The 23,431-nt window shown below is 38.6% G+C and overlaps 1 protein-coding gene across 5 annotated transcripts in view; it reads left to right on the forward strand.

Moving 5' to 3' along the window:
• Nucleotides 1-23,431, forward strand: part of TPK1 (thiamin pyrophosphokinase 1) — a 317,859-nt gene that overhangs the window by 152,064 nt on the left and 142,364 nt on the right. For all 5 annotated transcript variants that reach the window (XM_040643865.1, XM_040643864.1, XM_040643866.1 and 2 more), the window contains one exon: nucleotides 13,475-13,570. In XM_040643865.1, coding sequence (XP_040499799.1) covers nucleotides 13,475-13,570 — 96 coding nt within the window. The remainder of the gene's footprint in view (nucleotides 1-13,474; nucleotides 13,571-23,431) is intronic.

Consider the following 23,431-nt stretch of genomic DNA (forward strand, 5'->3'; position numbering starts at 1 on the left):
TCTCCAGTTAAAAACATCTTTATTGATCTACCGAATGTCGTGAATCTTATTATTTCCTCCTCCTAGCTGTGTCTCTTTCCCACTTCTGCCCGGCCACATGCCAATAACTTTTAGATGTGGTCCAATTAATTTAGAGAAAATGGCAAACTGGGCTATTAGAAATTGTAAAATGTTAGCCAGTTTGACTATTCTACCAGACAGAGGAAACTCAGTGAATGTATAAAGCTCAACTCCATTGATTGGTGTATTTCTTTAAAAAATAAAACAAAAACCTGAGTATAGTAAATTCTTAGGCTTGCGCAGTAAGACTAATTAACATATGTTGCGGTACAAAGCCTCTGTTGAGGGAATTACAGACAGGCAGTTTCCATTGACAACAGAGTGGCAGTTCTTCACCTTATATCCCTACAACAGGGTTAGCTCATCCTTATTAGCATCTCACCAGGGGAATAATGAAAGGGGGGGAGGGTAAGTGGAAGGATCTCTCCACTATACCTTAATTCTTATGCTTGCCTCAGTCCTTTCAAATTGACTTTAAGTTGTGTACGTTTTTCAAAGCCTATTTTGTTTGAGTTTAACATATTTGAGGCATTTAAAAAGGGGAAGTCCATGCCCTTTACATCTGTGAGAACTCCTGAATGCCTCACAAATGACCTCAGCCTGATTGCCTGACTCTCCTCATCCTACTCTGCGTTCTCGAGGGCCTCTGTGATTCCATCTCCCTCCGCTCATTCTTGTGGCTCATGGGACACCCCTGCTCACCACTCCTTCCCTTGCTTGGCTCCCCACCTATATCTGTTGGGACTCCCTCCCTTCTACTTTTCTTGCTGAGCTTGACACACATAATTTTTTCGTAATTTTCTCCCTTGATCTCGGTTAATTCATGATCGTCTACAGCCTGAGGTCTCTGGTCATCCATCCTGGTATCCCTAGTAGGTGGTAGCTTCTCATTCATGAAGTGGTGGGATATCGGTGAGGTTCGGTGGGGTGGAGTCCGGAGCCGATGACCAAGAAAGAATTCTTGAGACGTCTTTGGTGCAAAATGGAGGCTTATGAAAGCACAGGGACAGGAACCGTGGGCAGAAAGAGCTGCACTGAGGTCATGAGGAGTGGCCCATTATATTACCCTCAAATTGGGAGAGGGTTAGGGATAGCCTAAGTCTCTAAGGAATTTTGGAAGCAAGGTTCCCAGGACCTTGAGGGGGCTAGCTATTGTTGGGAAAAGGTCATTTATTACCATCTAATAAAACATTAGTCATGAGACCCTGCAGATGTATATCGGTGGGCCATATGCTTGGGGGATGATTGCCGACACGTATCTGGGGGGGGGGGGAGACATAAAGGAAGTTTCCAAAGGAATTGTTATATGTTAAAGTAGACTTAAAGGATCCTGGTTGGTGGGGGGGAGGGCCGGGCTGGGATTGCCTTTTGCCCTTAGCAAAGTATTAACATTGAGGCAGGTGAGTCCCTGACCGTTTCAAGGACTTGTCAGCGGGCTGTAGGTAGTAAGGAAATTTAACAATTTTTCTTCTGCCTTTGTTTCCCACATCGTCATCCCAGTGTGCATGCAGCAGGTATGTAATCCTGCTACTGTAATCAACAGCAAACCACTGGTGCCACAGGATACTTGATTAAAAAAAAAAAATTTTCTGTGACCAGATGGATTTGTGAAATTTGACATTCTATGTACCCCTTTTGGAAATTCACCATGGGCAATATCATTTTAAGGAAGGCTGCCAAAAATCTAATTTTGTTCGCCTTGGTATTTCTCAGTGAGTTTGACCACAGAACACTTACCCTTTACCTACCAACACCTGATGCACGTTTGTTTCCAGCTAGGCTAAAATGTGTTTGGATGATTATAATCTTGGTTCACTGTTTCAGGTTTCTTCTACTTTTAAAAGTTGATAGGAAAAACTAATCACCATAACCTTGAAAATAACAGTATTAGCCAGCAATGATTTTAAAGTGCTTCCAATATACCAAATATTTCATATGTACTTTCAATTAAAAATTCATTTATCCTTGCAACAAACTTCGTTAGGTCAGACCTGTTATCCACACTTTATGGATAATGGAAAGCACAAAGAGGTTGCAGAAGTTGCCCAAGCTTACACAGCTGGGAAATGGTTAAGTGGGATCTAAACAAGCATTCTGGCCCCAGAGCCCACGTTTTGTTCCTAACCACTATGCCATAATCCCCTAGTGGACGGGAGGGGGTTTTCTCAGAGCAAAGTGAGGATCAGGTTGCCATACTGAGGAGTTTCTGTGGCCTTCTTTTCTCTGTGTGCTATTTAATTTCCCTTTCCTACTTCTGCCTAGTTCTAAGTAATTGGGCAACAGTACCCACCTAGGCTACCTTCAGTGCTGGCTGCCTGCCCGCCCCCCTCCTCATTTTCCCCTTTTCAGGAGACTTGTCAGGGAGCCCTGGTAGAGGCTCATTCTCTCCATAGTGTATTTAGAGTGGTTGTGAAGGAACAGGAGCCGATCTGGGGGTCTGGATGTGTACAGGATCGTTACAACACAGAAGCTCGTTCGAACATCGTAATTGAGGAAGAACCTCTTTAGCTCTTTGTTCGGGGTTTCCACGACCATCCCCAAGCCCGTGCTTCACTAGAAGGACTAACTCACAGGACTTGGCATATAGTCGTACTCATGGCTGTGATTTTTTTGTTTAATTGAAGTATAGTTGACAGAAATATAGTTATATTCGTTCCAGGTGTACCACATAGTGATTTGACAGTTCCATCATCATGCAGTGCTCACCGTAAGTGTAGTTACCATCTGTCACCATACAAAGTTACTGTAGTATTTGACTATATTCTCTGTGCTGTACTTTTCATTTCCATGATTTATTTATTTCGTAACTGGATAAGTTTGTACCTCTAATCCCCTTCACCTACTTTGCTCACCCTCCCCCTGTCTCCTCTGGCAACCACCAGTTTATTCTCTGTATTTATGACTCTTTCTCTGTTTTTGTTCATTTGTTTTATAGATTCTGTATATAAGTGGATAATCACATGATTATTTGTCTTTCTCTTGTTTATTTCCCTTAGTGCGATATCCTTTCTGTCCATCCATATTGTTGTGAATGGCAGGATTTTTATGGCTGAGTAACATTCTATTGTGTATTTATACCACGTCTTCTTCATTCATTCCTGTATCCATGAACACTTAGGTTGCTTCCATACCTCGGCTATTGTGAATAATGCTGCAGTTAATGTAGGGGTGCATATCTCTTTTCAAATTAGTGTTTTTGTTTTCTTTGGGTAAATGAATGGAATTACTGGGTTACATGGTGGTTCCTTTTTTTAATTCTTTGAGGAATTTCTATTCTGTTTTCTACAGAGGCTGCCCCAATTTACATTCCCATCAGTAGTGCCCGGAGGGTTCCTTTCCTCTATATCCTCACCAGTGCTTGTTTTTTCTTGTCTTTTTGATACTAATCATGGCTGTGATTTATTACAGCAAAAGGATACAAAGTAGAATCAGCAAAGGGAAAAGGCACAAGGGGACAAAGTCTGGAGAAAACCAGTCACTAGTACCAAGAGTTCTTTCCCATTGGAGTCCTACAGGATGCGCTTAAACAAATTGTGACAATAAGCGTGAGGTATTGTCACCAGGGAAGCTCAGTGCCCAAAATACTACTGGGGGCATCCATATGTGGGGCACCCACACCCTTTGCATAGTGTGTATCAAAATTCCAGACGCCCAGGAAGAAAACAAGCAGGTGCTCAGCATAAACCACATTGAATAAACAGTTTAGGCACAGTAAGCTACTGTTAGCTTTTAAGGAAACTATTTACCATTCAAGTTCTCAGTTGTGAGCCAAGGACCAACCTTGTAGGCAAAGCTTTTTTAGGATAGCAGTCTGAAAGCTGCTATGTTAGCACTTTTGGTCACTCTCTTCCAAAAGAACCCTGGCTCTGCTTTTAGGAAAAAAGCCATCATTTAAGACCCCATGTTGTTCCAAAAAGACTTTTGACTTCCATTAATGGAAGTGGTGACTTTCTTGTTTGGAGAGCTGTAGTTTTCATTCAATGCTATGTTGAAAGGAAAGGTTATCTTATAACACCCAGGGCAGTGAAGATGGCACTTGATGAGACTGTCTCTTTACGTTTGGGATTGAATGGAGAATTGCAACAAGGTTAAATTGAGTTTATTCTTTTCTTTTATGCATGATCTAGAAAACCAGGAGGAGAATACTAAATTATATCATATATATCAACCTGTTACTTCAGGTTTTTAGGAGTTTAATCAAGTGACATTCTTTTTTTTTTTTTTTTAAGATTTTATTTATTTATTTATTTGACAGAGATAGAGACAGCCAGCGAGAGAGGGAACACAAGCAAGGGGAGTGGGAGAGGAAGAAGCAGGCTCACAGTGGAGGAGCCTGATGTGGGGCTCGATCCCATAGCACCGAGATCACACCCTGAGCCGAAGGCAGACGCTTAACCGCTGTGCCACCCAGGCGCCCCAATCATGTGACATTCTTGACGAAGGAATCATTACTTGTAGGCTGTCATTTGATGATTAAAAAAAAAAAAATCTTTTTAGTTGAAAAGTGAACTGTTTTTAGGAGGTTGGTAAATAAAATGGAAGGAACAATTTATCATCGTCTGCTTTATATAATAAAGAGGAAAGTAGGAAATGGTTATTTTGTGATTACATTTCTACAGAGTAAAAGACCATTTTCATACCTATATCAAGGAACATAGATCATTTAGATTCTAATTGGCTTTATCTAACTAAACTTGAGAACAAGTTTGGGCTAATTTTAGATCTGTATCTTTGATTATCCGGCGTATATGGCATTTTGCCCTGTACCTGCTATACTCTTAATTTGGCAGGTAGTTTCTTATTAGAGTTCTGGTTAGTTCAATTTAATGAACAATTATGAAAACTCATTATTAATACTTTAACATATTCAATTTTAGATGACTCTTGAATATGTCTCCCCAAAATATTTTTAAGTGTATATCCTGCTTACATCAATAAGAAAGGCAACTTTAGCAATAAATAGGAAAAGGACCTAGAAATAATAGCAGTAAATAGAAAAAGGAAAACAAAACATGTGAGAGCCAGAATTTTAAGACTCAATAAAACTCATATCATTGCTTAAAAAAAATGAAAACAAAAAAACTCTTATCATTGCTTATTTACAAAAAAATCTATGTCAGTATTCTAATATGATGGGATAGTAAATTATTTCATTTTCAGAGCCATCTTGAAAGATAATCTTTGATAGCTTCTTGCCTCCTTTCCTACACCCTGTCGATTGACACCTATTTCCCCTTCCAGAAATGTCCATTTCTTTCATACTATTCTTCAGCCCCTCAGTCCTCAATCTGAGGAACCACTTCCCATTTTATTCCTGCTTCACACTCCAGAATTATCTTAACTTTCTCTTCCTTGCTCTCCAATGAAGTCCTCTTTCTCTTAATGAAAGTGATTTCTCTTTTCTTATTAAGAAGCAAGTATAGCAATTAAATTAATTCACAGTAAGAAATTCATGATGAATTATCTTTCCTACTATTATATTTTAAGAAACTCTTTACCCTCCTCTACTACTAGTGGGAATATATATTTTTACGTCCTTCCTAGAAAGCACCCTAGCAGCATATATCAAAATCATAAACAGTTTTCTTATTATTTTCCCAGTAATTTCATTTCCTCTAAATCTAAGTAATTTCATTTTCTCTAATTCCAAGAAAAATAAACCGAAAGAAACACTTATACATCTAGATATTGAGCATAGGGATAAGTTTAATAGGAGAATTGTCATGAATATAATGATAAATACTGTGATAATATTGTAAGTTAGGAAAGCAGGAAAAAAAGGAGAGCAAGATAGCTAAGCATTCAGTGCCTGTTTGCAGAAGTCTGAGGTCTCTGTGCCTTGGGCTACTATGGAAAAACATGGGGTCAGGCAGGAGTCATGTTTGCAAAGAGCTAAAGGATTTTCAGGAACTTAAAACCGGAAAAAAACAACTAAATCAAGGTTCAGAATAAATTATAAAGGCATTTTTCTGCTTAAAGCTGCCAAAATACCCAAAGTTTAATTAAGCAGGGTTGAGTACAAAGCGTAGTTGGTTAAGAATATGGAGTTCAGATCACAAAGAATGGCCTCAACAGTTGTGTGACCTTGGGCAAGTTATTTAATCTCTCCAAACTTCAGTCTGCATATCTTAAATGTGATCATGACATTTACCTTGTTAAGGGTATTGTGAGGATTCAAGAACATAACTCTAGTAAAGTGACTAAGATCTTCTATAACAAAATGTGTACTCAAATACCAGTTATAAATGTTATTAATTTAATGAGGAAGGCAGTTAATTATCAGCAGATCACAATGTTAAGATGCTAATTTTAACATAATGCAAAAATTCTCTGATTTTTCAAAGAATTAGGTTATATTTTGTTAGGAAAAATCGTAGGTCATTGAAGAGCATCTTAGATTTTATAGGTACCTACATATTGCATTTAATTATGCGAGGTGAGAGGCTGTATGCAAGCCACTCCAAATAAATATTCAGAATTGGTGTGCGTGGTACCTAGGAGGAAATAACACTTCTGAATTCTTAACCTTATAAACTCGAACCATAAAGTTACAGTGGAAGTCTCAGAGCCCTATAAAATCTCTTCAGGGTAATTTGCACAAGTCCTTTCTTGTCCTGGGTAGATGGATGGGCACCAGATGACTTCACCTAAAATGAATAAGCTAATAGCAGATTTGGAAATGCTTTCACCAGACTTAACTCCTTGCCTCTTGTTTTAATGAGGCCAAGTCTCTCTGTGGATATAGTGTATGAAATAACAATTGATATGTTGTTATAATTTTTTTTTTTCAAAAGGTCTGTTTTCTTTCCCATTAAAGAGTTTTAGAGGAGTCAACATAGTATAACCTGATAGGTTTTATGTGTGCTAAATGTAAAAACTCATTAACTTATATTCGTTAAATTATTGGCAAACAGTAAATTAAGTAATCGAGAATGATAGTCTGATGACTTTTGCATTGGTCTTTTGCAATTAGGTTGATTATTGACACTCATTGCCTTGTAATAATTTCTTTTAGTTGTCAGTAAATTCAAACATAGCTTGGTAAGCATCTGCACAAAGTTCTTTGGAGAATATTAACAATATGTTGCTTACTCTAGTAATCTTTGATGTGAGGTGGTCTGACAGTAGCATCTGATGTTTCTAGAGATTGTTCAGGTGCTGAGGTGAGCATTGCTCACACGTGCATTATCGCATGGAACCTCAGTGTCCATTTTAGTTGGCGTATTAGTTCCGTTACAGATGAGGAAAATGAGGTGCAGAGAGATTTTTTTTTTTAAGGGTTGAATCTTTTCCCTTATGTTAAATTTCTCACACATGGGTAGGGTTTAGTTGTAATCACAGAACTAACTGTGGGCCTGGAACCGGGATCAGTTGGTAAACTCCAGCCCATCAGCCGAGTCTGGCCCGCTGTCTGTTTTTGTACCACTGGCAAGCTAGAAAGTGTTTTTACATTTTTAAATGGTTGGGAAAAAAATCTAAAGAATAATGTTTTATGGCATGTGAAAATTATCTGACATTCAAATTTCGATTTTATTGGAACACAGATATTCCTAGTTATTTCTGTATTATCTGTAGATGCCTTCATGATACAAAGGCAGTGTGAATAGTTGGGACAGAGGCCGTGTGGCCTGCACAGCCTGAAAGAGTTCCTGTCTGCTCCTTTGCAGAAAATTTTGCTGATCCCTGGTCTAAACTGATAATTGATCTCAGGCCTTTATAAGAGACCTGATTGATTACTGAGTGCTTCCTACTTGCCATGCACTGTGTCGGGTTCTTGTACTCGGGATGCAGTAGTGAACAAAGGACACAGCGGGCACCTTCATGAGGCTTACAGCTTGAAGCTCATAGTTTGCTTAATACTTCGATAATAATTAGGTAGATCTAGTAAGTTTACATAATAATAAAATTATTTGGTCATTTGAATAAAATATTTTAATACTCATAAAGTAGGCTATTAATAGTTTATAAAATAATGAAATTGGTTAATGTAATAATACAATTATTTGGTTAATCTAAGCATTTAGTGTAACCCTTACTGTTTAAACTTTTTTTCTTTTTTAACAATATAAGCATACCACACTGAACATAAACCTATCTTTTGTTTTGTTTTGTTTTTGCTTAGGGAAGAGGAGGGGTAAGGGCAGAGGCAGATGGAGAGAGGGAATCTCAAGCAGGCTCCCCACCTAGAGCAGAGCCCAACATGGGGCTCGATCTCACGACCATGAGATCATGACCCTGATTTCATGACCAAAATCAAGAGTCAGACACTTAACCGACTGAGCCACCTAGGCATCCCTAAACCTGTCTGTTTTAGATGATTTGTGATTTTACTGAGATTAGGATCATGCATTACACATATTACGTACGTTTTTGTGTTTGCCATAACTACAGATGTTGGCAGAAACTAGAGAAACTGAAGTGAGCTCTTGTCGTCCTAGGGCATATTCTGAAAACTGTTTATTGCTAAATTTTTATTAGGTCCCTGATGTCAGTTTGACTCCTTGTCATTGGTCTTAAGAAATAAATTACAGCTCATTCCAGGATATTCTGAATTATTTATGTAGTACCTCATGGTGCTTCATTTGTTAGCCTCTGTGTACATTGGTAGTCCTCGTTCCCTCATTGGATGTTACTTTGTTAACATTGTTGGATTTTACTTTGCTTAATTGCATATGAAGCACTATTATTTGTCACCACTCTAAGAATCTGTATTAATCATGCCCTAAAACAAAAGTGTTACATGATTTTCTTGTGGCAGCAGTAGCATAATACCTTTGAAAAAATAATGACAATGCTGCTTTTCTGTGTTAGACTCGTTGTCTAAGGCTTATCCCCGTGTATGTTTTAGAGAAGCATACCATTAGTAGCATGAGGGGAGAGATGGCTTTAATCCGTCCATCATCTTTCTTTTTTTTTTTTTTTAAAGATTTTATTTATTTATTCGACAGAGATAGAGACAGCCAGCGAGAGAGGGAACACAAGCAGGGGGAGTGGGAGAGGAAGAAGCAGGCTTATAGCGGAGGAGCCTGATGTGGGGCTCGATCCCATAACGCCGGGATCATGCCCTGAGCTGAAGGCAGACGCTTAACCGCTGTGCCACCCAGGCGCCCCCATCCATCATCTTTCTGTCCATCAAACTTCTCTCGAGTGCTTGATACGCCCCGGTATTGTCCTAGCAACTGCAGTGCGGATGTTAGGTTCCCGTTACTCAGGGAGCATTGAGTCTTCCCTTCCCGACCGGAGATCATGCATTCTCAAAGCAGTAGACAAGGATTTTGCTAGATGACAATTTTTGCCTGTGTATTTGGGTATGAGATTTGTTCCACTTCAGTTCATTTGCTCCGTGAGCGCACTCCCTCACACGTACAGTTCTACTTCTCTTGAGTAAGTTTGCTTCTTTTTTGTCTTCAGTGCCCTCTGATAACTTATCCTGTTGACAATAGGATTAATTTACCTTATTTGTAGCTTTTCTGCCTCTTCCTGCACCTTTTATATCTGCTTTTAAATTTTTATTTCCTGGGCCTTAGGGTACCTGTCATTTTAATATGAACTCATGATATTTCCTTGATACCGTGAATTATTTCAGTTCCTTAATACATATTTTCTATTATACAATTCTCAACAGTGCACTTTTTGATGTTCGTTATACCTCTATGGAGGAAAAGCTAATGTAATCAGTCAGGAGTTTTCCGAGTAAGTCTCTCATTGCAGTGTGTTGCAGTTGCCTCTACTTTAGAGTGTAGCTTAGCCCCAAAACCAAACTGGGATTTCAAATGCCCACACTATCCCTACTACCCAACAAAAAGAAAGGAGCAATTTAGGGATCTATAGAAGACTGACTTTCTTTCAAGCACTTACTGGGTAGTGGTGAAGTATGGCTATGAGTTTCTTAGTATGGAAAGAGGAAGAAAAGGAGCCTCCCCTTATCTGGCTATCTTTCTCACACTCAGACACACACGTATTTATATTGTACATGTATACTAATTGTGATATTCATGTTTTTATTTACCGCTGGGCCGTTAGTGTTTGGTAGATTCCTACTTCCTCCGTACACAGTACAGTTGAATAAAGCAATATACATCTAGTAAGCCCCTAAAAAGTACTTGACTGGGCTTCTGGAAATTTATTTATAAATAAATTTTTGTGTGTCTTTTCCTGGTTTTGAATCATGGAATGAGAAAGACCTGATGAGGAAGTCTTTCATCCATTCAACACACTGGAACAGAATTTTTAAACTAGTTTGAACTTATTTTTCCTTTTATGTTTGGTTATGGTTTGGAGGGCATGGGGTGTGCATTTTGGTTCCTCATCCTCAGAAGACTCCTTTTAGGTTAGAACAAAATTAAAATAGCTTTGATATTTACACAGACTAAAATTTGTGACATCAATCCAAATCTTTTCCTTTTGAATTTTAGTATAAAACAAAATTAATAAAATACAATATTAAAAAAATAATAATCCAGCTTGAAAAGTGGTGTGTCCATAAAGGGAACTTATTATTAGAATTGAGCTATTTAAATTTCTATTTGTATAATGACAAAAACTTCGTAAGGCAAGTGCATAGAATGAGATTGGAGCCACCTGCTGGCTCATAAAAGAATAATTTGTATCCTAAAAAATATATTCCAAGTAACTGAAGAAAATCAAAGACAGTAGTAGTTGAAACAGAAGTTTCTACTCAAACATTGGTATGTTAAAGGTGTTTTAAGGAGTCTTGTAGTTTATGCTTTGGAAGGTTTCTGTGTATTCTTAAAGCAAGTATACATACATCTGTTAGAAAGATAATATTAGAAACCATTATTAGAAAGTGATATACTTATTTGGCCAAATTTCCTAGCTTTTATATCTTCTAAGTCCTCGGATCAGTGTGAGTTTTTGTTTTGTTTTTTAAACATCTAATCCACTGAAATTCTTCACGGTACCCGGGGCTCCTGACTCTAATAAATGGAGTCTTACTCTATATCAGAAAGAATTATAAATAGATATTAATAGGTGAGCATCACTTGAAACCTTAGAGCATTTCCGCATTTTTCCTCGTCTGCAGGATTTTGATAGTTTCTCTTTGGCTTTGTATTTCTTCCCTTTTAGATCTTAATATGTCATCATAAGACCCAGAAACCAGTATAAACATCTTAGTTGACCAAAGGCCTAGTTCGCGCTTTGGCTAATGCTTGGTTTTGCCAGTCTCCTTTCTAGGTGGTGTAAGCTGCCCTGTGACGGCCCTTGGGGGTGTTTGCACTTCCAGGGAATTCCTTCTCAATCTTTGGTGAGATTAGAATCATTTAAACTCATGACAATTCCAAGAAGCTGTGGATGGCTGGTAAACACCTCAGCTAGAGTTTCTAGAAGTTCTTGGTGTAGGTGCAGTCTGAATTTTTCAGTTCTGGTAATCTGTCTCCAGGTGGGACTTACACTTTTCTGTGTGTGTGTCTTAAATTGATGAGGTAAAGCCTAGCTCACATGTTTTGGAAAGCTCATGGCTTTTCTCATGATACCATTCTTACAGAACCAACTCTCCAAATGCTGTATGACCTTTCCGTATCAGTTATCTAGGAATTTATTCCCATAACACGAGAGTAAAGAAGTAGGATTTCTAGATGTGACATTTTTGCACCCAGCTGTCCAGCGTTTAGCAAACCAATCTAAATCTCTCATTTTTATTTTCTTAATCTACAAAATATTATAGAGGGACTAGATTATTTCTTGGTTCTCATTCACTGTAATTTTTCCTGTGGATCTGTGTTGATTCTGTGAAGGTAACTGTAAACATAAACAATGGTCTGTTAATCATCTGTTATATTATTGCTATTTCTGTTTGCCTTTTTCATTTTTTTTGCTTTTGCTGGAGTATTTAGATTGTCAGCACTAAAAAGATGAAGGTGATTTCCCATTGTTAAAATGCAATATTTAGCAATAAGATACCATGCTCTCCTACCCCTTTACCAGCATACATTTTTATTCCTCAAGAATATTAGTTAAACATTTATTGACTACTTACCATGTAGCAGACTGCCATGCACTAGAAATAGTAACGCGTGAAACATACTTCCTGTCCTCAGGGAACTTTCATTACAGTGTTGTTGTTTTTTTTTTTTTTTTTTTTTGGTTTGGTGACAATCTAATCTCCTCAGCCCTGATAATTTCCCTGTAGGTTCTGGCATATTCTTATTTTTTTTTTCTAGGAGTGTTAACCTGAGATAAGTCAACTTCTTTATGCCCTTGCTTGGTGATTATAGTAGATTTCAGTGTTCTCTTAGGGTCAGAAAAGTACATGTCAACGATTTTGTAAAAATGACATACATATCTTTTAGGGCATAGTATATTTCTGAATGATGAGAAATTAATTTTTTCATTGGTCACTACCTTGTAGGACAGCAGTCATAAATGAATGAAGCCCAGGTTGAGCTTGACACATTTAGAGAGACCTTGAAGTTAGAGAAGAACCGTTAAATCTACTGAGAACAGTTCTTAGAATAATTTAGGAGGCAGTATGGGTGTTTTGTATCCTTGAAAACTTTTTGAATGGCAACTTTATATACTGGATTATATTTAACTTCCCCTTACTCAGCTGTTTATGAGAGACCACGAACTGTTACATTCGTGAATTAAGAAGTCTCGAGTCCCAGTTTTACACGCCTTTGCCTTTGTAAGACAGTGGAGAAGAAGGTGTCATTTCAGAAATACTGTTTCTCTAGCTAAGTTCACGAGTGCCAACAAGCTGGCACTTTTGTGGCTTTGTGGTTATAAATATATTCCTGGTTTTTCACTAGGTAAGGTATCTGGTATAGAAGAGGCAAAGACCATATAAATTCACTTCATTATGTCCAAAAGGTAATCCAAGAGACATATTTATGCAGGTGGAGCTCTTCATGCTTCTTTTTTACTTTGGGTGAGAAAGGTGCTATAAAGGAATTTTATAGAACAGCTGACTTTATTTTACTTAAAATGTAGTTTTATCATTAGTTCGATATTAATATGAGTTTTTCCATTCATGTAAGGAAACTTAAGAGGTCCACTTAAATTCAGACTTTTTAAGAAATAGTTTCATTTTTAACTTCAGGTAGTTTTACTGTGGAGATATCTATATATCTAGATATATCTAGATATATAGATATATATTTTTTAAGATATTATTTATTTGACAGAGACACAGCAAGAGAGGGAACACAAGAAGGGGGAGTGGGAGAGGGAGAAGCAGGCTTCCCGCTGAGCAGGGAGCCTTATGCGGGACTTGATCCCAGGATCCTGGGATCACGCCCTGAGCCTAAGGCAGACGCTTAACGACTGAGCCACCCAGGTGCCCCTAGGTTACATCTATTGATACCTTATCTTTACTTTTATTGTGTTTGATCTTGCTCGTAATAGGGCTGCCATCATATGTATTCTTACCTTTTCTCTTACTTTAAACACATAGGGATGTGAGCTTATTTCAACGCCTGACCAAGACCATACCGACTTTACCAAGTGTCTTGAACTGCTCCAAAAAAAGATAGAAGAAAAAGACCTACAGGTAAGACATACACCTTTTTGGTGGTTAAGAGTCTTAGTACCAAGGATGCGAAAGATGCTGCTTAAAGTTTTTACTCCTCTGAGGTGATTAGTTATTCTTGTGCCAATGTTTCGGCTGTCAGATTTTTCCTGTATATTGAATAAATCTGTACTTAGCTGCCAAAGTATTAATGTGTGCGCTTAAATCAGAGATCAAAGATTCAAATACCTTATAGTGATGAAGTCACAAAATGGGTGAAGCGGACCTTATATAAAGCAGTTGAAACTGGCAACTCATTCTTGGGCTAAAATGAATAGCAACTTTTCATCTCTCATTCATCATTTCCATGAAGACCTAGGTGTGTTTTCCTTTTGTATGTGTGTTTAAATATTGTGAGGGCAAAACAAATAAATGTGGCCTATATTTGGCCCATGAGTCATCATTACAAACTCTTAGAAACAAAACGTGATCAACTTTTTAAATCAGAGACGTCTGCTACTTTACATTTGTGGACTCTAAGGAATTCCGTAATGATGATCACCTAGCATCTAAGCATTTAATAACACTAGTTAGCTAATATACAGGTTTATATTTTGTTATATTTTACAATTTTTTTGGTACTTGAAATGATATACAAAATATTTTTTAAGCCAATGTTTAGTGAAGATCAACAAAATTAAGCCTGAAGCGTTGAATGGCAATCGACCGTTCTGTTACTGGCAGAGGCAGGAGGGTAAGCTGAGGGACACGATCAAATGTGTAATTTTAAACTAAGAAAAGTAGCAGAACACCTTTGTACATTAAAATGCTTTTGATAGTACAAGTAACAGGAAGTGCATTTCAACCTGGCCTCAAGAGTCAGGCGCGATAAGGTAGTCTTCAGATGCTACTCCGTCACATGTCTTGTCTGTTTCTTTGATTGTCTCACTCCACTTTGTAGGCTTTGTCTCTAGTCTGGTTTCCCTGACTGCCTTCAATGGCCACCTGCAGCGTTTTACCCCTTCACGTCTAGGGGGATTAAAGGAGCAGGGACATCACTTCCCATCATCATCAAACTTCAGTCCTGAGATCTGTTAGGCCACTCTTGGTTTTGGCAACAGAAGATGAGAGTGACCGGATTGTCTTGGACTGGAGCCAGGATTGGGGTCCTGCCGCGTGTCTCACGCGGACTAATACACATGTGGCAGGAGAGCAGAGGTGCTGGTGCTGGAGGGGCAGCCCTAAGAAAAACTCACTCCCTCACCAGGGTTGTTCAGAGATTGCTTTTGGCATGTGTTTACTAAGTTGAGGTAGTGGATCCTTTTCTGTCTTTGAAGACAAGCCTTGTTAATTATCCTAATTGGCAAGTAGCACATTGTACAAACTGAACAAAAGTAATTGAGTGAACGTTTCCCATCTCTGTTGTAGCTCGAACTATACCAAATGTATTGTGCTATTTCCAGCAATAAATTGCTGTAATTAAATATTTGTTAAAAACAGAACACAGCCCATTGAGAGTTATCTGCTTCATCCAGACATCGCTGATTTTGAGTTTCTTAGAAATTATAAATTCTTCACAACTGGTGTTTCAGTTTTCCCAGCATCAACACTGAAATTATTGAAAGCTGGGAATGCAATTATGTGTGTCAGATCGATAGGATCTGTAACATAATATTTGGTCATTAAGTCTGAAAATAATCATATCTCAGACTCAACGCTGAAATTCAGAGAGCCTCAGACTGAGGGAAGAGGGTAATCAGGTATCAGGTGTATATGGTTTGTGAAACCAATCTGGTAAGATCTTGGATGATCCACTAGGGAGGACGGAGCCAAGACCTGGTACAGCAGTCGTGCACTGAGCAGAAAGGACCAGACCCTCCTACTCCCACTGTGGTTCGTCACCGGCTAGAAGCTCTCAGGGAAACGTGGGGCCTTGGTGGCCCACTGTGCTTCATCCTGGAGTTGCCACTGGGCCGTGACAGCCTGCTGCCCCCCACAGCCCTAGCGAGTTCTTTCAGTGCACTTCCATGGCTGCTTCAGGCCCCTGGCATGATTTAGGCCGAACACATTCTCCAGCCTTGTCTTGCACTGCTTTTTCTCTTTGTTCAGAAACTATAACCTACTCCCTCTCCTGCTCTGCCTTCAGGTGTCATCTCCTCTCTCTAGATTTTTTTTACACATCATTTGACTGTTTTTCGAATTTTTCCTTCTCTTCACCTATCCCACAGTGGCAAAATAGGTGAGGTCATTAAGGAGGCCTCCTCTTCCCCATCCGTCCAGGTCAGTTTCTGCCACTCTATGTGTCTGTACCCCCTTTGTTCTCCTTCATGGCACTCTGAACACTTCCAGGAATTGTGTTGGTTATTTCTAATGGTTTGCTCGAAGGCTTTCTTCGCAGCCTGAACAGACAGCCCACAAAGCTGGGATCCATCCGTCTTGTTCATGCCTGAACAGCAGCACCTCGCGTGTAAGAGGCGCTCTGTGACTGTTGCGTCTGTGTTGTGCACTATGGGAACACACGGGAGAGTTGAACACAGCACAGGTGGGGGAAGGGCTTCTTCTTGAGGAAGGCTGAGACATCATAAACAGATAGGGTTTAGATGGCAGAGGGAAGAAGAGCGTTCTGGGGTAGATACCTCAGCACTCAGGGAGAATGGATAGCTCTTCAGTGAACCAATGGCAGGGAGTCTGAAGAGTTTTAATATGGACAACAGTGTGATCAGTTTGGTGCTTTAAAACGCATCACTGGATAAACTGAAGACTCCATGACTCACAATGAAAACCTTGTGGTTTCATTAATATAACCTTTAGGTTACAGTAAATCTGATGAAATTAGAGTATCTGTGAGCTTCCCCTCAACTTTACATTTTACCTGGAGGTACAGTGTTTCATTTGATTTAATGTAATAGCAAGAGAAAAGCAAAATTAGAAAGATGAGCAAGGAAAATAATAAAAGATGCCCCTACCCCCAGGTGAGATCATCATGAGGGCTGTTCAAAATTCTACTTAAAACACACACAAATTATGTAGAACGATCTTTTATACTTCTCCACCTAATAAGTCTTATCAAATTTTCATACATTTCTGTTTTTCTACTTACTAAATTATAAATATGAATTTGTCATCAAAGTGTCTATATTTGTTAGTAAGATTTTATCTTACTAACATACTTTAAAATGTTAATTATAAGATAAAATTAAAGTAATATTTAATATGTTAAGAAACTGTACTATGTAAAGTCTTAGAACTTTATAGAATTTGAATTAGTCTCTCCTTACCGTAAAGGAGCTTACTATCCAGAACATGTGATTAATTTTTAAAAATTTCCCTAAATCACTACATTTATTTACTTATCTATTTTAAACCGGTTCACCCTCAACTTTTATTCTTTTGCAAAAGGGGTTCACCGATACATGTGACTTTTTAATGCTTTGCGTTCATGTTACATTATTTATCTGTAACTGAGTCATGAATAATACATTATCAGGATGCCATCTGATATGACTGGATCTTCAAAGAGCACATAGATTTTCTAATGTCATAATGCATACTTGAGATCTACACCTTTGAATTCAGTGGAAAACATTAAAAGCTATCGCTCCAACTTTCTGAAAATGTAAGGTGTGTTGTTTAAGAAGAAGCAAAAACAATCTAGATTATAAGGCCCTGAGAGTAACAGGCCTCCTAAAATACAGCTGGGAATATTTCCTACTATTATATGACGACAGAATTCAGTATTTCAGTCTCTGAGTTTTTATTGATTGATTGATTGATTGGCTGCTTGGAGTTTATTTTCCACTTGATGCAAGGCACACGGTTCCAGAGTGTTCTGAGGAAGGCTTGCGTATGGCTTGGATAGTAAAGGGTGGGATTCTCTCAACTTCCTTTTTGGTGTTTTGCTATTTTGATATAAAAGAACTCAATTGCTTCTGCTTGTGTCAGCCTGCCTTTTGGATTGTGACTTGTATGTATTAGAATAGTTTCTGTGCATTTATGTCTGAATTGGAGTTCTTGACTATTGAGATTAAGTGAGGAATATTAGATCGTCTTTCTATTTAATTCCTACACGGTATTTCTGAGGTAGATAAATTATGTTTAGACATCTGCAAATGCTGTGAGTTTTAGGATATTTATTAATGTCCACTAATTATCAGTGTTGGGTTAGGTGTACATTGTTGTCTTGTAATGGACTAATGGCTTTGTTGTATGTCCATACTAAGTATCTGTTTCTCCTCACTTGAAAATGAAATGTAAGACTGTATCTGATTGGAATAATTACTCTTATCACTATAGTAAGCTCTGACTCACAGGGTTGTAGGAGGAACCGTGTGGTAGTGCTCTGAGAAGTACCTTCCAAGGGTCTCTGGTATCCTCAGTACAGTTTACTCTGATGGGACAGTGTCTTTCGGCAAGATTCCAGTCTCATCTGAAGCAGAATTTAATACATCTGTGGTTTGTGTCAACGCATATTCTGGAAAGGGATGAAAACTAACTTCGCAGTAGAGACACTTGGCAGATTCCACCTTCATCAAGTAATCAAATGATGTCAGCGATAATTCTTGTTGATAGCTCATGCCCCTCTATATATCGTACAGGGTGCTAAGGGCACTTGTGAAGTTCTAAAACCCATAATCCCAGTTTCATCTTTGAAAAGAAATCAGAGAAAGTCAAATTGGTATTATTCTGCCGAATACCTAACCAGTATTTTCAAGGTCATGACAGATAAGGAAAGATCGAAAAACTGTCACAGACCAGAGGAGATGAAAGAGACATGAAACTAAATGCAGTGTGGCATTCTTATTTGTTTCCGAACCGGAACAAGGCATTAGCGGAAAACTGGGAAAATGCCGACAAAGCCTGGCGTTTAGTTACTAGTACTATTCACGAAGGTTAGTTGGAAGGTAGGCAGGCAGGGAGCGGCCCCCTCCCTAAGAGGAGACCATCCTTAAAAGGATTCTACACCACGCTGGAAGGAGCCATCCGCCCTTTCCCATGTGATAGGTAGTTGACAAAAACCTGATTGGATGACAGGCACAGGGAGGGTTAATCAGATTAAAACAGCCCACTAACAAGCCCATAAAACCCTCTAGACTTAGAAATTCCTGTGGCCACCCTCTTGGGTCCCTTGCCCTGCTGCCCACCACTCTGCTGGTCTCCCTCTTCATTCTTCGAAGCGGCGTGACCAAGAACCATGGGCACCGAAGGAGAAGAGATCCTGTAACAGTATGTTGGCGTCGATCTTAGGTGGAATAGGTGTGTGTCACGGTTACAGAAGATGTTAGCACTGGCCGGGACTGGGTAAAGGGTATAATCCCTGACTATCTTGGTGACTTTTCACTAAATCTGAAATTACTCCAAAATAAGAAGTTTATTTGAAAAAAAAAAAAAAGATGCTCACTGTTTCAAATATGCTCTATCAGGTGGTGTAATCTTTTTGTGATATGACTCAGTGTTACAAAATAAATGGCAAGCGCTTCTTAGCACTTAGGCAAATCCAAATACCTTTTTATGAATTCTTTCACCTTTAAAGTGTTTCCTCAAAAAGTCTCAACTTGTGAGTCTCTGTTGCATATTTTGGCAACTGTTTCATGTGAAAACTATGCCTGCTTGAAAATTTTAGCTGGAAACTTGGTGATCCTTAAACTGCGGTAACAGCCCACGTCCTCAAACTGCCTGGTTTCCCAAGACGTCAAAGAATCATAGGATTTAATCAGAGAGCACTGACATTCGATAGCAGTTTTTCAGGGTTGGCTTCAGAAGGAGGAACCCTGCTCGTTCCTGTACTGCCTCTTACCTGTCAAAATCCTGTATCGCCATCACCACCTTCGTTTTCACCTGGCTCGTGCTGGAGGGGTGCTCCCTCACACCTCGGTGTCGTTAACTCCCTCATTTCTCATCCAGAGCTCCAAGCCTGTTTGTGACTGCTAACCGGAAAGTCAGAAGAATTTCATTTCAGTGTCTAAAGAAAATTCATCATCTTTCTCCCAGAATCCCATTTTCTCTTTGTTTTCTGTCCCGTGCACTGGCACTACCATCCGTCCACCTGGCAGAAACCGGAGAGAAGCCTTCTGTTTTACTATACCATCCCTTACCGGTTGGTCACAGCTCCTTTAATTCTGTACATATCTCTCGTGCCCACTTTCTTCTTTCCAGTCTTACTGCTCCTGGGTTAGTTCAGACCTTCATCATTTCTCACTTGGGTTATTTTATTAGCTTCTGCTTGACCTCGTTCACTCTGTTCTCTTACTATAACTCCTGTCTTACATGTTAACTGCATATCTGCCTAGAATCTTTCATTGCCTCCCAGTTATTTATTCAATAAATATTTGTTCAATGAATAAATATATTTTCGGTAACATTAAAGTAAATTCCAGAGGGTGTCATGGCAAACCTTAACTCAGTTCTTCTTTGAAGGGATCTTCTTATTAGCATTCTTGATATCATATTAATTCTCCTACAGCATGTGTTTGAATGATTTATCATCCTTGCTGTGTCTACCATTTGTGATAGTAAATATGTTTATTATTAAAAGAGTTGGTTTCCAGTGCATTGTGGTTTTTTTGTTTCAGGTTTTTATTTAAATTCTCGTTAGTTAACATATAGTATATATTAGTAATATTAGTTTCAGGTATACAGTTTAATGATTCATCGTTCAAGTATAAAACCCAGTGCTCATCACAACAAATGCTGTCCTTAATGCCCATCACCTATTTAACACCCCCCCACAGCCCACCTCCCCTCCAGCAATCCTCAGTTTGTTTGCTATAGTTAAGAGTCTTCTGTGGTTTGCCTCCCTCTCTTTTTCTTTTTCTTTGTTTTTACTTTCTTCCTCTATATTCATTTATTTCGCTTCTTAAATTTTATGTATGAGTGAAATCATATGGTATTTGTCTTTTTCTGACTGCCTTATTTTGCTTAGTATAATACACTCTAGCTCCATCCATGTTGTGGCAAATGGCAAAATTTCATTCTTTTTGATGGCTAAGTAATATTCCATTCTATGTATACACAAACACCCCCCCCCCATCTTCTTTTCTCATTCATCACTTGATGGATATTTGGGCTCTCTCCATAGTAAGGCTATTGTTGATAATGCTGCTATATGCATTAGAAACATTGGGGTGCATGTGCCCCTTTGAGTCTGTATTTTTGTGTCCTTTAGGTAAATATCTAGAAGCACTATTGCTGGATCACAGGGTTAGCTCTATTTTTAAGGAACCTCCATACTGTTTTCCAGAGTGGCTGCACCAGTTTGCATTCCCACCAACAGTGTAGGAGGGTTCCCCTTTCTCCACATCCTCACTAACATCTCTTGTTTCCTGACATGTTAATTTTAGCCATTCTGACTGGTGTGAGATGGTATCTCATTGTGGTTGTGATTTGTATTCCCTGATGATGAGTGATGTTGAGCATCTTCTCATGTGTCTGTTAGCCATTTGTATGTCTTCTTTGGGAAAATGTCTATTCATGTCTTCTGCCCATTTCTTAATTGGATTATCTGTTTTTGGGTGTTGAGTTTGTTAAGTTCTTCATAGATTGCAGATACTAACCTGTTATCACATGTCATTTGCAGATATCTTCTCCCATTCTGTAAGTTGCCTTTTAGTTTTGTTGATTGTTATCTTCACTGTGCAGAAGCTTTTTATCTTGATGAAGTCCCAATAGTTCATTTTTGCTTTTGTTTCGCTTGCCTCCCACCATGTGTCTAGTAAGAAGTTGCTGTGGCCGAGGTCAAAGAGGTTGCTGCCTGTGTTCTCCTCTAGGTTTTGATGGCTTCCTGTCTCACATTTAGGTCTTTCATCCATTTTGAATTTATTTTTGTTTATGGTGTAAGAGAGAGATCTTTCTGCAAAATCAGAGTAATAATCTACTACCAGCAGGTTACGAGGCAAAGCACTTCAGTGCCTGCCACATATAAAATCCTTAATAAAAATGTAACAGCAGTAGTATTAATAGTCATATATTGTATACGTTAGGTCTTGTGATCTGCAACGTATTTTATATAATGTATTTATATATTTACATAACATTGTATTTTGTTAATTATAGAAGATATATAATTTATATATAATTATGTTAAATATGTATTTTATAAAAATACATTTTGTGTATTTCACAAAATACATTATGATATAAATATACTGTGCTCTCTTGATTTTATAATAAATTTCATAGACTAATATGGTTTTAGAATTAGTGTTTTTAGGAATCCCTTAAACTAGATAGAGTTTATAGCCCAGGTTCACGGACTCACCATAGATTTGTTTTTGGATAACAATTAAGAATCATCTTACTATTAGAAACTTGAAATAAATGGAGGACTCCTTACATATTGAAATGTTTCTCAGGGGATGTCTTCAACTTTCCTTATTCCCAGGGAACTGGTGAGAATGGTATCTGTGTGTTAAGTAATGGAATCCGGTAGGGAGGTGAATTACACAACCAGCTAACCATTGTTTGCACCTTGTCTTGGTGCATCAAGAAGAGGGGACATGTGCTCTGACTTTCCTAATCCTGCGATAGCCATCGTGTGCCTTATGCTCACTGAGGGATGTATTTAGAGTTTAGAGTTGCAATGGCAGACTTCCTCCCTTTAGACATACTGTCGAAGCTACTGAGGATCTTCTTCCAATTGCATTAACAAACTTCTGCACAGTTCTTGTCTTGGTCGTCATGCTTGGTTAGGTGACTAAGCTTGTGGCCCCGACCCTCCAGTCTAATAGAGGACACAGGTGTACATGTAACCACAGAATAACTCAGAGTACAATAAATGCTGTAACGTGCCTCTGCAGAAAAGATTCAACCTTTTTTTTTTTTTAAGTAAATTGTTTATATAGAACCCTTCTCTGTTTTGCCCTTTAGCTTTTCATTGGAGAAAATGGAATAATATCATTGTTTTTCTAAGGAAATCGCAGCTCATATCCATGAGGCCTTCCGTGACCTCCCTTTTTAAATAACACCCCTCACCGAGCCTCCTGTCCCGTCCCTTGGCTCATGAGTCCTCCTCCACTTGCGTGCTGGGTCTTCTCCATCACACCCGTCACCATCTGACGTACTATATATTTAGGAAGTTTGTTTCTGTTACATCTCCACTCACAGGAGTGTGAATATCATATGGGCAGGCGATCGTACATGTTCATTCTCTGCTACATTCCCAGGATCTGCGACAACACCTGGCGCACACTGGGCACTCCGTAGGTATTTCCTGAACGAATGAATGTGCGCAGATATGGAAGAATTCTTTTTTACCAAGCCCTTTTTATCAAATGTTGGTAAATTTTATTAAATAATCTACTTTAAGGAGGCTTATTCTGCTCCAGCTCTTGTCGCATTAGAATTGAAAATTGTTTGGCTTTGGCAGTACATGGAGCTATTATTCGATCGTTTATACTTTCGGTTTTTCTCTTCATTTTATGGGGAGGGAAGGACATATGCGTTGTGTGTAATTAAAAATGGTACATGTAATGCCTTCTTTACATTTTATTAATTGATATTTTACTTCTAGAACCTGAAGCTTTTTCTAAGTTCTAAGTTACTCACAAAAGTTGAGAGCTAAAAAATGAAAATACCTAGAGATTGTCTCATCAGCCATTATCATTGTGAACTTAGCAAGAATAAATCTTGCCAACTTCCTTGAAGTAATACTGAAAGCAGTACCATTCCATTCCAACATCTGCTGGATAGCTGAGGCCTTCTAAGACTTCTAGACAACTTTCTCTACCTTCTGGCCAGTGGCCGTCTACTTCAAAGCAATGTTGTTAACTTAATAATTTTTATGAATTTCTAGAAAGTAACACATGTATTCATAGAGATATATTCAGCTATACTTAAGTATGTCTTCATAAAAACACCTCTTGTTTTTTAGTACATAGCCAGCGTTGTTTCCCTTGTCAAGCGCCAGAG

This window comes from Ursus maritimus, unplaced genomic scaffold (assembly GCF_017311325.1).
Source record: "Ursus maritimus isolate PB19 unplaced genomic scaffold, ASM1731132v1 scaffold_3, whole genome shotgun sequence".
Classification (NCBI taxonomy): Eukaryota; Metazoa; Chordata; class Mammalia; order Carnivora; family Ursidae; genus Ursus; species Ursus maritimus.